This window comes from Chanos chanos, chromosome 6 (assembly GCF_902362185.1).
Source record: "Chanos chanos chromosome 6, fChaCha1.1, whole genome shotgun sequence".
Lineage (NCBI taxonomy): Eukaryota > Metazoa > Chordata > Actinopteri > Gonorynchiformes > Chanidae > Chanos > Chanos chanos.
In genome coordinates, this window is record NC_044500.1 from 24,894,985 (window position 1) to 24,908,494 (window position 13,510).

The 13,510-nt window shown below is 43.6% G+C and overlaps 1 protein-coding gene across 1 annotated transcript in view; it reads left to right on the forward strand.

The window, feature by feature from the left end:
* magi3b (membrane associated guanylate kinase, WW and PDZ domain containing 3b) overlaps nucleotides 1-9,823 on the forward strand; it is a 99,479-nt gene extending 89,656 nt beyond the window's left edge. Inside the window, exons 11-21 of the mRNA XM_030776678.1 lie at nucleotides 3,414-3,445; nucleotides 4,072-4,231; nucleotides 4,599-4,693; nucleotides 4,846-5,047; nucleotides 5,281-5,457; nucleotides 7,099-7,284; nucleotides 7,874-7,964; nucleotides 8,346-8,436; nucleotides 8,749-8,886; nucleotides 9,222-9,360; nucleotides 9,771-9,823. Coding sequence (XP_030632538.1) covers nucleotides 3,414-3,445; nucleotides 4,072-4,231; nucleotides 4,599-4,693; nucleotides 4,846-5,047; nucleotides 5,281-5,457; nucleotides 7,099-7,284; nucleotides 7,874-7,964; nucleotides 8,346-8,436; nucleotides 8,749-8,886; nucleotides 9,222-9,360; nucleotides 9,771-9,823 — 1,364 coding nt within the window. The remainder of the gene's footprint in view (nucleotides 1-3,413; nucleotides 3,446-4,071; nucleotides 4,232-4,598; nucleotides 4,694-4,845; nucleotides 5,048-5,280; nucleotides 5,458-7,098; nucleotides 7,285-7,873; nucleotides 7,965-8,345; nucleotides 8,437-8,748; nucleotides 8,887-9,221; nucleotides 9,361-9,770) is intronic.
* The last annotated feature ends 3,687 nt before the right edge of the window (nucleotides 9,824-13,510 follow it).

Below are 13,510 nucleotides of genomic sequence, written 5' to 3' on the forward strand. Positions count from 1 at the left end.
AAATAGACTCAGTGGAGGAGGAGTGTAGTGTGGACTGCAGTCTTACCAACCCACTTTTAGTGTGCTTTCATTAATGAGACAATGACAGACTGGCCAACAGCAATTACACACAACTGGCTTATTCTTCAACCCTGTTCCAGCAATCAGACTCACTCACACAGCAGTGAGTCACTCAGTTCCTGCATGCTCACTGTCACAGAACTGTCCGTTTGGTCAACTCAAACAGACAGAGGCCTGTGTGGGTGTCCTGTGTCCTGTTGTCCTGATGGAAGTAATACAGTTACCGCATTAGGATTTAACACATGACTCTTGGTATTCTATCAGTCATTTGCATATCACGTCAATGATATGTCACCGTGCGGGTCAATTAACCTTGTCGGAGTGGGGGCCCTGCTTCTAGTTTGTGAGCTAGGTGGGCTACTGCCTGACGTCCCCCACTCAGAAGTATGAGATCGGGAGGAGGGCGGAGTATGTACACATAGGCTGTGTCCGAAATGGCATACTACATACTACTTGCATACTAATTATGACGTAAAAGTAGTAAGTAGTATGCAGTACGTGAAAAATAAAAATTTTGCAGTACACGACAGTTACCCGGATGATGTACTACTCTGGCGAAAATTTCTAGTATACATCCCAAGCTCACTTCGCCGACTACTGCATCCCATGAAGCAACGCAGTGATTTCCAACTGTCAAAAAAATTTAAAAACATGGCGGACAGCGACAGAACCAGCTTCAACTTCAACTGCAGCTGCAGTTCTGAATATAAATGTATTAGTTGCATATTTTGGTGTAATAAGTCTTCGTACGCTTTCTTATAGGGCCACTTTTGATAGATATTTGTGGTAGTCATGTGGTGTTCGATTTTAACAGAACAGATAGCCCAACCGATAGCAAACGTGTAGTACACTGCACGAAAGTTCTCATAATTGCGTACCATACTGTATACTAGCGTGTGGAGTAGTGCGCAGTATGCAGTGTATACTAGGCTAGTATGCAGTATGCAGTACGCTAGTATGCCATTTCGGACACAGCCATAGTCATTACTTTGGGATTAAGATCTGACTCCCGGTTATGATGTCACTCCGTACCACCAGCTAATTTTATGTCTAGATCGCTAGGTACGTAACGTGATAATGTCTACGAAGAAGGGTGAAGCGTAGTTTACACTGGCTGTGCAATGCATTGTGTTGATTTGGGAAATCAGAATGACCAACAGAGATTACTAGAGCAGAATTTCTTTGTGATTCCGTCTAAAGTAGGCTACCAAAGACGCTGAAAATACGTCCCTGTCCAGGTGGTGCGTTGAAGGCATCAGCTCTTCAGCTCAGGTGTCTGTTTTCACAGTTCTGATTGCATCAAATTAGAAGTTGCAAAGTTGCAATGTAGCACATGCTATGATATCCTGGTAACGCCACTGCCTTTAGGCTTTCCGTTTCTGTCTCAAACTGTGGGAAAACGGTGCATTTAGCTGCCAGAATTAAGAAAAGTTTCTTCGGGGGTGGACACCCCCAGAGCCCCCTAAGAGTCTGGGTTCACCTCGTGTTCTTGCCCCCCTTGAAAGTCGTTCTGCCTCTGGTGGTCTACTCACTACCAAAGTGAAGTGGTTTAGTCTTGGCTCTTGGTTGACTTGGTTTTTATTTTTATACAGTTTTAAATGTTATGATGATTAGAAAACACAATTAGAGACACAATTTTTGTTGCCAGTTGTGTGTGTGTGTGTGTGTGTGTGTTTGGGGGGGGGGTGGGTTGGGGGTACACCCAGGGCGCTATACAAGCTAGAAACGCCACTGTATATATATACACACGCGCGTGCGCACACACATGTGTATGCAGATGTGTATGTATGTATGTATATTGTCTACAGTCTAACTGCGTGAAATATCTGACAGATAATACATGTCTCTGGACTGTTTATGTTCTCTTATCTTCTGTTCATGGTTTCAGTGCCACCTAGTGGTTTAGCTGAATATAATAACACATATACATAGAGGTACTCTGTGTGCGTTTGTGTGTGTGTGTATATATATATATATATATTGGCATGTACCACCGTCAAAGGACAGGGCTAGTTTGAAGGACAGCACAGAGGCACTGATAATGGCAGCACAGGAACAGGCCCTGAGTACAAGGTCATTAGAGGCCGAGGTCTACCCCTGAGACAATCCAGCACATAACAGCAGGGTGTAAGACACTAGCAGACAGGGCGTACAAGGAACGCCATAACCAAGTGGCTGGCATCGTATACAGAAACATCTGTGCCAAGTATGAACTGGAAGTCCCTAGGTCAAAATGGGGAAACACCCCCGAAGGTGATGGAGAACGACCGGGCTAAGATCCTGTGGCTTCCAGATACAGACTGACAAGCTGGTTATGGCTAATCAACCAGACATAGTAGTGGTGGACAGGCAGGAGAAGAAAGCTGTGATAGACATAGCAGACAGCAACATCAGGAAGAAGGAACACGAGAAGTCAGAGAAATACTAAGGGCTGAAAGAAGAGCTAGAAAAGATGTGGAAGATGAAGGTAACAGTGGTCCCTGTGGTAATGGGAACACTCGGAGCTGTGACCCCCAAACTGGGAGAGTGGCTCCAGCAGATCCCAGTAAGAACAGCTGAGATCTCTGACCAGAAGTCCTAGAAACAGCTAAGATACTGCACATGACCCTCAAGCTCCCAGGCCTCTGGTAGAGGTGTATACTTTTATGATTACAGATAGCAGGATGCGTCCCACCTCCTCTCAATGAGAATGCTATGTAATTTATATAATATAAGTTATACTACATCTAGTATTTGCACTTTGCACACAGTTGTTACTCAGGCCAAGTGTTATTAAGACCAAGTGTACATGCAGTTTCTTTTCTTTTAAAATGAAAGAGAGTGAGAGAGAGATAAAAACAGTAAAATTCCTTGACATTTAATTTAATTACAACCTGTAACTCCCCTTGCACCCTGCGCTCTCAAGATTCTGAACTATTAGTTGTTCCAAGAGTTCAAAAGAAGTCCCCTGGCTACCGAGTGTTGTCCTACCACTCTCCCTTCCCCTGGAATGGTTTACCTACAGAAATTAGGGAGGCAAACTCTTTTCATACCTGTAAAACTATTCTCTCTAACTTATGGATATTATAATTTTGCTTTAACTTTGATATGGACATGTGAAACCCTTTGAGACAATAAATAGTGACATTGGGCCCTAAATAAACTTGTATTATTATTATTATTGTTGTTGCTGTTGTTGTTGTTGTTGTTGTTATTGTTACTGTTAATTCTTCCACAGCTGCAGTGTCAGTTATCCTCAAAAATACACATCTTCACAGTTCCTGTGTGCCATAGCTCCTCTGCTCCTCTCTAATGCATGTTCTCTCCTAACAGTTTTATCTTCCCTCTTTCTCTCTCTCCCTCCCTCTCTCTAGGTCAGACGACGCCTGTGAAGAGCCTAAAACCTGTGAGTTGACTCTGTCTATTTTCTTATATACCACGTATCAGAAATGCCAACATCTGTGTGTAGAAGTTAATTTAACTTTAATTATTTGTATATCACAGCATAATACAGCACCACGTTATGCCTCCAGAGACACGCCCATCAGCCGATACACAGTAAACATCTAACCATCTGCACTCAATCTGTCAGCTGATAGAGCTATGCCTCACTGCTGTCAAAATGAATGACTGGGAACGAAGCTCTTCCACTTTGCTTGCCCCCTTTCATTCTACTTTATTATGCTGTTAATCTCTTTCCCCGGCCATCACTTTGTCAAGCTGTCAATGATAAGATATTATATTCATATGAATATTGCAGACCGCAGTGGATCAGCCTGTGAAATGTGTATTTGGTTGCGGATTCTGAAAGACTAGTCTCTTTACCCTAGATCTTCCACTTGCATACAGTGCTAAAGAGGATGACAACTTTTAAACATGCACTATACAACTTAACCATCATCAGTGAGTTGGAATGAACAGAAAGCTTTGCTACTTCAGGGCCTATTCAGTAGACCCTCATGCCCTGTTGCCGTGGTTATGGGGCTGTGTTAGAATGTGTTGTTTAAATTCCTGTCCTTGTCTCGTTGGCAGAGACAGGAGCTGAGTGCCAGTACGGAGACCCTCGACCGCTGCCATGACTCCATGCTCCCCCAGGCTCTCACCTACCATTCCAGCACTCTGCCCTCCAGCTCCCCCCGACGAGATGCTGTCGAACTCTACAGCAAACCCAGAGCCCTGCCTGAGCCCAAACGTGAGTTTGTGTTTGACCTGCCTGGGACATGAACTACTGAGGGACAGTCACATCCTCTGTCATAGTATTAATGCAGAGGGAATGCAAAAAGTATTAGTGGTATTACTATCTCCAGGTTTTACTGGTCATGATTTTTCATTGCTTGTGATATACTCTAAGACACATTTTGAGGTTAGGCTTGAATCCTCAGATGTCCATTCATTTCCAGGCCTCTAGTTAATGCTAAGATTGTAACTTTATAAGATGATTCTAAACAAAGGTGTTTGGCTTCATGTATTTGTTAACAGGTATAACTGTCATGGTTGCCATTAGAGAATAATAATTAGAGAATTTATTTTTTTCTGCCATACTGTTGCCCTGTTGACAGAACCTCAGTATAAAGAGGTGGAGGTGTTCATTAAGAGAGACCAGGAGACGGGCTTTGGATTCAGAGTGCTGGGTGGAGAGGGTCCAGACCAGCCTGTGAGTACTGACCTCTGACTTTGCTGACCCATTAACCTTTCACACCATTTCATTCCTCCTATGGGTTAACCTCATACACAGCAGTCAGTGTTGAATTCAGGTAGGGTGAAGCTGTAGGTGAGTGTGAGGTTTGACTGCTGTTTTGTGTGTAGGTGTATATTGGGGCCATCGTGCCCCAGGGCGCGGCAGAGAAAGAGGGGCGTCTGCGGGCCGGTGATGAGCTTATGGCGATCGATGGCATTACAGTGAAAGGAAAGTCCCACAAGCAAGTTCTGGACCTGATGACCAACGCTGCCCGCAATGGGCAGGTCCTGCTCTGTGTCCGCCGAAAGGTCATCTACAGAGGTCAGTCCAGTCAGGGCACTGCAGCCCTCAACCAGAAATCAGTCAGCATTATAGTCCTTCACTACAGCTCAGGACAGTGGATGAGTACATATGATAAACTGATTCATCTGAAACCTGAAGTTGGACAGACTGGCAATGAAGTTCTTAAGTTATTGTTAACTTGCACAGTTAGAGACACGCTGGGTTTGGTTTGAGAGCTTAATAACCAATATGATGGAATGCCTCTGCTTTAAACTCTGCAGAGACTGAGAGGATGCACCAATCAGCCCCTTCTCTGGTTAACGGCTCCCCAAGACTCCAGCACATCAGTGTGCCCAACGTACTGGACCAGGAGTCCTTCAACATCACGCTTCACCGCAAAGACAATGAGGGCTTTGGCTTCGTCATCCTCACATCCAAAAGCAAGCCGCCACCTGGAGGTAAACGCCCCCGTAGACACACAAGGCTCGGTCCACTCAGTAAACCCCACCAATCACATAATAATCTGACTAGTTTTCCCAAGTCTCTTAACTGTGTTCAGTCTGTGCATAGTGGCAGGTGGCTAGGAGAGCCACAGGAGGGTAGAAAAATGCATGTGAAAGGTTTTATGGAGATGTCATGCAGCATGGTCCAGTTCTGTAGGTCAGTGGTGAGGTGTGGTGTGAAATTTGCAGTCCACAGCACTTTGACAGCTTCAAGTTATTTGTTAGTATATCAGCAAAAAGCAATGATTTCAGTAATGTTGTAAAGTGTAAAATATATCTACAAGATGTTCATGTTTGTTTGAAAGCTTATAACATGAGGGATGTATTTGTCACCATGTAGAGTGTTCCAAACCTTACCATCTCTCGCTGTAGATTTAATGAAACTATTATAGCAACATCAAAACATAGACTGAGACTATGAGTTTATGAGTTTATAGTCCATTTCAGGAGAAATATGTATAATTTCAGGCTAAAAGAATGCGTTGATGTTAATGTGACTTGAGTCCATTTCATTTGGTCAGTAGAGTTTAAATCTTTACAAGAGCCACTGCTGTAAAAATGAGGTATTGTTAATCATGCTTGTAAACTTGACCATGTCTTTATTTGTTCTGTCTACTGTCTGAAATGTTTGGTGGATCCTGTCCAAAACATGATCTCTCATTTTGGGTCACACCCTTAAAAACACAGCGCACCCACACCCTACTCTCCTCCACACTGCCCAGCACTCTATGGAAAGGGGTTGATAAGAGGGGGGAGGGAGAATCTGTGAGGTCAGTGAGGTTTTAATTTGGGGTGGTCTGAATCAAACATGGGGGATAATATTGGGCTGTTGCCTGTCTGATGTGGAGGAGATGAAGAGAGAGACTGTTCTGTGTTTGTGCAGCTCTCTCTCTCTCTCTCTGTCTCTCTCTGTCTCTCTCTCTGTCTCTCTCTCTCTCTCTCTGTCTCTCTCTCTCTCTCTCTCTCTCTCTCTCAGCCTTCTCCTGTCATAGTATGAACCAGTATTGATGATTAGAGCCTGCAAGCAGCATGGACACTCAGTTGGTTTTGAATAAGTGGCTCATCTCGTCAGCAGAACACATGGTCTGTGCTGTTTACATCATGCATGCTAATGTTTGACGGATGACACCCCGGATGTGGTACTGAGCTCTTAGTGAAGTGGAGTAAAGTCATTCTAAAGTTACAGTGTACCGACAAAGCACCTGTGCACTTTCATCATCATTTCAACACCACACCCACGCCTTTTACAAATCGCAAACCATCCAAACACGCCTAACCCCTCTCAATGTAGTCTGTATCAACACCATTCTCAGGAAAGTGAGTGACGGCTAATGAAGCTGTGTTTACAGCACTTGGCACCTGTGAAATGTTCTGAAAGACACATGGAGACAGCAACATGTCTTGATTCTGTGGCATCTGCTAGCCATGCAGCCCAGGAAAACATTTTTACCACTTGGCTTGTCTTATCTCATTAGCGTCTCATGTTCTCTCCTCTTCTAACAGATAAACACTATGCCTGGATAACATTAGTGTGGTAAATATGACAGGATTTCTCTTCCACTTTGTGTGTGTGTGTGTGTGTTTGTTCAAATCCAGTAATCCCACACAAGATCGGCCGCATCATCGAAGGCAGCCCCACGGACCGCTGTGGTCTTCTTAATGTTGGCGACCGCATCTCCGCGGTCAATGGCCAGTCCATTGTGGAGCTATCCCATAATGACATAGTGCAGCTCATTAAGGATGCAGGCTCATCTGTCATGCTCACAGTGATCCCTGAGGACGGTGAGTGGAGTAAAGATATCTCGCTCAAGCACGAAGTCAAAATTCAACAAACCCCACCCCACTAGAGTGATTTTACTAAGGTACTTGGCTGAATGACGACTCACCCCACAGAATATTCTGTTGTTACTACAGTTGACAATGATCTTTTACAACACAGTCACATCCATGACATGGTTACATACATAGTCTCATTTTGATCATTTCCGTAACACAGTCTTATTATAGTAATTTCTGTAATGCGGTCTTATTATTTTGGTCATTCTTATAACATGGTTTTTAATGGTCATTTCTGTAACACAGTCTTACTGTAATCATTTCTGTAACATGGTCTTATTATTTTGGTCATTTCTGTAACTTGGTCTTATAATGATCATTTCAGTAAGACAGTCATATCGTGATGGTTTTCAGCTAATCAAAACACTTCAGCATTTTGGTGAAATGGGACTGTAACTGTGGAAACAATAAAATGTATGTGTGCAAATACTGCAGTTGTCACTGACCCTTTTTCTTTTTATGATTGTTTTTTTTAAAGAAATTTCAGTGATCAGAGCAGTAATGTGACTGTGTTGCACTGCTTCATATGTTTCAGAGTACAAGGGCCCGCCCTCTGGAGCAAGTTCAGCCAAACAGAGTCCTGCACCACAGCACAGGGTAATGAAGGCAGCCAATCAGGATGACAGGTACAGCCCAACTTCCATCTAAATGGATGGTCATTTCTTATTGCGTAAAACACACTATTAATGGCACATATCAAGTTTTACTCAGTATTTCAGATACAGGCTATTTTCAAAACTCATCAGCCTTTGCATAATATTTCTGATCTGTTCTGATCATCTGAATATTTTGATTGTTGTTTTATTAATATACTGTAGTATAATTAGATGTATAGGCCCTGAATCTAGTAGTATATAGATTCCTTCATATGGTTGTACTTGTTAAAAATATTTCTGTAAGAAGAGCCATCAGTTAGCCAATCATATCTCATGGCATTAGGCTTGTTTGTTGTGTGTCAAGAGGTCACACTCACACTGTGTTACTGCCCACTGTACTGGGGAATATAGGTATAACTTGGACTTGGACGATAGTAAGGAGGACTATAAAACTCTACCCTTGGGTGAACAGGGAACTCTGTGTCTCACTGGCTCCAAACAGGCAAGAGCTGCACTTATAACAGATCTATATTTACTCACTGGTCATTTACCCTCATACCTATTCTATACTTACTCACTGGTCATTTACCCTCATACCTATTCTATATTTACTCACTGGTCATTTACCCTCATACCTACTATATATTTAGGCTTTGGTGATTTTCTTTCATGTTGTTGGCAATATTTAATCTACTGACTCCACTGGGAAATGATGTGTCTGAATCAGAGTCCACATACATATGAAAACATATTAATGCATCATGTGTGCGTGTGTGTGTGTTTGTGTGTGTGTGATGTTTTGTACACATCTCAGGGCTGTATCACAGTTGAGCTGGACCGTGGTCCTCGTGGTTTTGGGTTCAGTCTGAGAGGGGGCACAGAGTACAGCATGGGACTGTATATTCTCCGACTGGCAGAAGACGGCCCAGCCCTGCTGGATGGCAGGATTCACGTGAGTCTGCCTCACCTCGAGCACGCACGCTCACACACACACACACACACACACATATACACACACTCCCATAGTGAGACAAACACCATTGAGTCACTAATAGGCATTTAAACATGTTTACCAAGCCACATGGCAACCAGCACACAAGACAGAGGTTTTAATCTGCAGACCTTACACACATTCAGATTTTCACATCTTCATTATTGACAGCAAACATGCTGTCCTCACCAACAGCAACGAGAGACACAGCAGTCCTATGGACTAATATATGTCTATGCTGACTCTGTTTGTACTGCTGTGTGTGTCTGTGTGTGTGTCTGTGTGTGTGGGGGCAGGTGGGTGATCAGATTGTGGAGATTAATGGAGAGCCCACGCAGGGCATCAGTCACACCAGGGCTATAGAGCTCATCCAGGCTGGAGGCAACAAGGTTCAGCTGCTGTTACGGCCTGGTCCAGGTCTCATCCCTGACAACAGTAAGCATACAGACACACTCTAACCCAGACACACACACACGCGTGCCCATGCATATGCATACGCATACGCACACACACATGGACAAAAACACACACAAACACATACACACAAACATATATACACACACACACACACACACACACACACACACACACACACACACGGTTAATTTAAAACCATGTTTATTGGCAGATGACACACATGACTGTCTTTCTTAGTATGTGATTTAATAAGTTTGTAAGTTTAGTCTGATGTAGTATAATATCTGTGTAAATTTGTTAAGACTAATGAAACATAAACAGTTTAGTCTAATGAGACTGTTGACATTGTGAGGAGATGTGTAGTCTGAGGTGTGGGTCTTTCTCTCTGTCTTTCTCTGTCTTTCTCTCTTTCACCTCTCTTTCTCTAGGCAGTGTGAGCTCCACTGCTGTTTGTTACTACCCTACAGAGCACCAGCACTAACCACAGCTCTTTACTCTGGATCACACTTTTTTACTGTGGTAACTCTCCTCTCTTTCTCACTTTCCACTTAACATCTCTTCACCAGTGCAACTAAAAACTTCTGTTTTCTCTTATAGATGTATTCCAGTCTTGTCCATTTTAAAGGACAAGGTTTTTGTCTTTTCCTTGTGCTTCCACTCTAGGCCTAAAGACAGACCTGAAAGGCTCTGCTAGCATATACTCACCAGGAGAGGTTTTCATCTCTGAATCATCACCATCAGATCCCTCTGCCTTCCCTCCCTGCTCCTCCTTCCCACAAATCTCCTCCTCTCCTTCCTCCATCTCCGCCAGGCAGCGAAATGACCCCACGCTATCTACCTCCGACCCTGACTCCCACCCTGGCAGGTCTTCCCACTCCACAGACAAGAGCAGCGAGATGGGCCTGAAGTCGACCTCTGCACCCACAGACTCTGAGAGGGGGCGGTCCAGAGGGCCCAGTGACACCAAAAGACTCAATCGGTCCAAAGCCATAGACTCCTCACACAGCCCCAGACGCAGAACCACAAGAGCTTTACAGAATCCCAGTGTCCCTCAGGAAACACAGCCAAGCGACCACAGAAAGTTCCACTCACAGAGTCCCCTCCGCTCAACCAGCCCCAACAAGTCAACACGACGGGGAGCCAGAGTGGTTCCCAGTGAAAAACAGGACAGATCAGAGTGGAAGGAGAGCAGGAAGGATGAGAGCAGAGATGGCAGTGAGACCCTCAGTAGACAGAGGTCAAAAGGAAGGAACCATAATGACAAGAAAGAGGTGGAGTCATGGACGAGATCAGAGATGTCATGGGTGGAGAAGGAAGTGGAGGGGAAGGCCAGTCTGAGGAAAAATAAGAGAGAACAGATGGATGAGGACAGAATCCGGAAGAAAGAGGGGGAGGAGGAAAGCAAAGGTAAGCAGAAAGAGAGACAGGAGGCGAGGAGGAGTACCCAAAGAAAGACAGAAGAGGAGAGACGGGGTAGACAGAGAGAGAGGATGTGGGAGATGGAAAGAGAGCGTGAAAGGGACAGCAGTAAGAAAAATGGCCTGGCTGTGGATTCCTTGCTGGAGGACTCCAACACTGACCCTGTCTCCAGCAGGAAGGAGTCACTCAGGCCTGGATCCTGGAAGGTCCCCAGCTCCTGTCGCATTCTCACTAAAGAGGAAGTGATGCGATATGCTTGCTGACCGTGGTACGGTGCAGTAAAGGTGGAATCATGCAATGTCATGCGTTTCCCACAATTCTCGGGTGTGGAGGTTCTCTCCGCTCTGGCTTTTCTCAACGCTCAGCACTGTGTCATCTACACGTTTAAAGTGATCACACAGCTGAGCTGGGTGCCAAGTCTGTCCTTTTGTTGTTATCCATCCCATGTAATCATATGCGTCTGTGTGTATGTGTGTGTGAGGCCAAACGTATGTGCCTCACATCACACAAGCTCGTTTTCTAGGACTTCTCTCATGTGCCAACAGTCAGCCTCTCACTGCTCTCCTCCTTTCACCTGTCACAATGCAGTTTCTCCATATGCAATGAAAAACATTCGCCACCAAATAAAATAAATAAATAAATAAATAAAATAAACATGAGTTTGAGGTTTTACAACACATTCTCAGTCCCAACTTGTCAAAAACAGACGCTTGGTCTGCGGCCCTAAGCTTCTGAATGTGACACTCTAGGTACCCCTGTAGCGTCAGTTTTGGATGCCCGCGGCGCGGAGTAAAATAAAATTGCCAAGAAAAAAAGGAGCAGAAGACTACTGGCAATGGCACTAACCACTGTGCCACCATGCTACATGCTCGTTCTAGCCTCAAAGTCCCACTCCTGTTTTTAGGTCAGACCCTTCCACCGATTTTGGAGTCTGCTAGCCATCTGTAACGTTATTGGTTGCTTTGCTGGTTGAGCGGTATACTTCTCACCTGCCATGCGGGAGGCCCCAGTTCGATTTGCGGCCGACTTGTCAAGGTTTTTTTCTTTTCAGTTTTATTTTACTCCGGGCCATGGGCGTTCAAAACTGATGCAACAAGGGTGCCTAGAGCATCAGCTTAGGGCCACCAACTAAGCGTCCGTGTTTGACGAGTCGGGAATGAGAACGTGTTGGGTTTTATATTTTTCTGTCAACTATTGTTATCCCTATTCCAAAGGGTATCCTTTTATTGCATGGGCCAAAATAACAAACAAAAAATGTTGCATGCGTGTAAAGACCAATGAAATTTCTCTTCTTCCTGAAGCAGACTTGGACATGAGAGATCAGAAGTATGTTAGGGATCTGGCCTTGCTTCAGCTTTACTGAGGAATTCAGACGATTACCAAACCACTCCACATGATTCCTTTGTCTTTAAATCTCTCTTTGCAAAAGACCAGAAACTTGTGCTTTATAATTATACTTGTTTTTATGTATGATAACATGTTTAACTTATAGAAAAAATATATATCTATATATGACCACAGATACATGTAGCCACATTGAACCACTTCAATATTTTACTGTAGATGTCCAAAACCCTCTCTGAGCCCAGCTCTCCATAAAGATGTAAAGTAGTTTATTGGTAGCATCTATGACTTAGTATAAAATGTATTCAGTAGATGTGTATGTATTTAAATAGGTTACAAAGCTTTTGTACATTTTTCTTTGATCTTCTCATTTTACTGGCTCCAAGAGACCAGTGCACACTTCTGTGATGAGATCGGTGAAGTGGACTCCAAAGCACTCCAGATCTGTGATTTCTAATTGTACAAACTTCAGTTTAATCTGAGTACAGTCTCCCTGTGCTTAAGCTGTTATTACTTATTCAAATGTCAGTGAAAGAATTGGATTTTTATGATCAGATATTATCACTGGAGATACAACTAAATGCCACATCACGTCAGATACATTTTGTTTCATATGCATATAATGAAAAGCTGTGGAAATATACTTGTGTGGACATTCCTGCCACACCTCTGTGGCTCTTTTGACCCTGTGCGGGTGTGTGTGTGTGTGTGTGTGTGTTTGCGTGTGTGTGCATGTGCGTGTGCAGAGATACTTACTGAGAAGAGAGCAGATTCTTTCAGGGCATGAAAATACAAGGGAGTGGCTTTTGCAATTTTGATGATTTATGGATGGATGGATGGATGGATGGATGGATGGAAAGATTATTGTCTAAGATTGAATACTGTTACTAGGGGTGTAACTGTACACAGAGGTCATAGTGCAGTACGTACCACGGTTTTGAAGTCACAGTTCGGTACGTTTTCGGTACAGTGAAAAAAAAGACATGCAAAACATGAAATTTCTTTCCATTTATTATGAATTTAAGCTGTAAACATATAAATTTGTACAAACTTGTAAACAGTGGCAAACTGGCCATAATGTCCTGAACACATAAGGAATACACATAAAGGCACGCACCTTTCTTTCTTAAATAAAATAAAAAAAAAAAAAGTATTATTTAAAAAAAAAAAAGTCAGTTAATATTGCTGCAACCTACTAAGAAAACTTGAAGTGCTTCCCAAACAGGAGACCTGAAGGATATGGGAGTGTCCTCAAGTTTTGGCTTTGTGGTCGCCAAACTTACGAAGCTGCATGACTGAACATGTACTAATTCAGTTGCTAAGTTACAGCTCTGTTATGGAATCGGAGGGGAAACTCAGTTTTTAATTTTAGTTCCGCACACAGAAATGTAGAAGAGAGGGCACA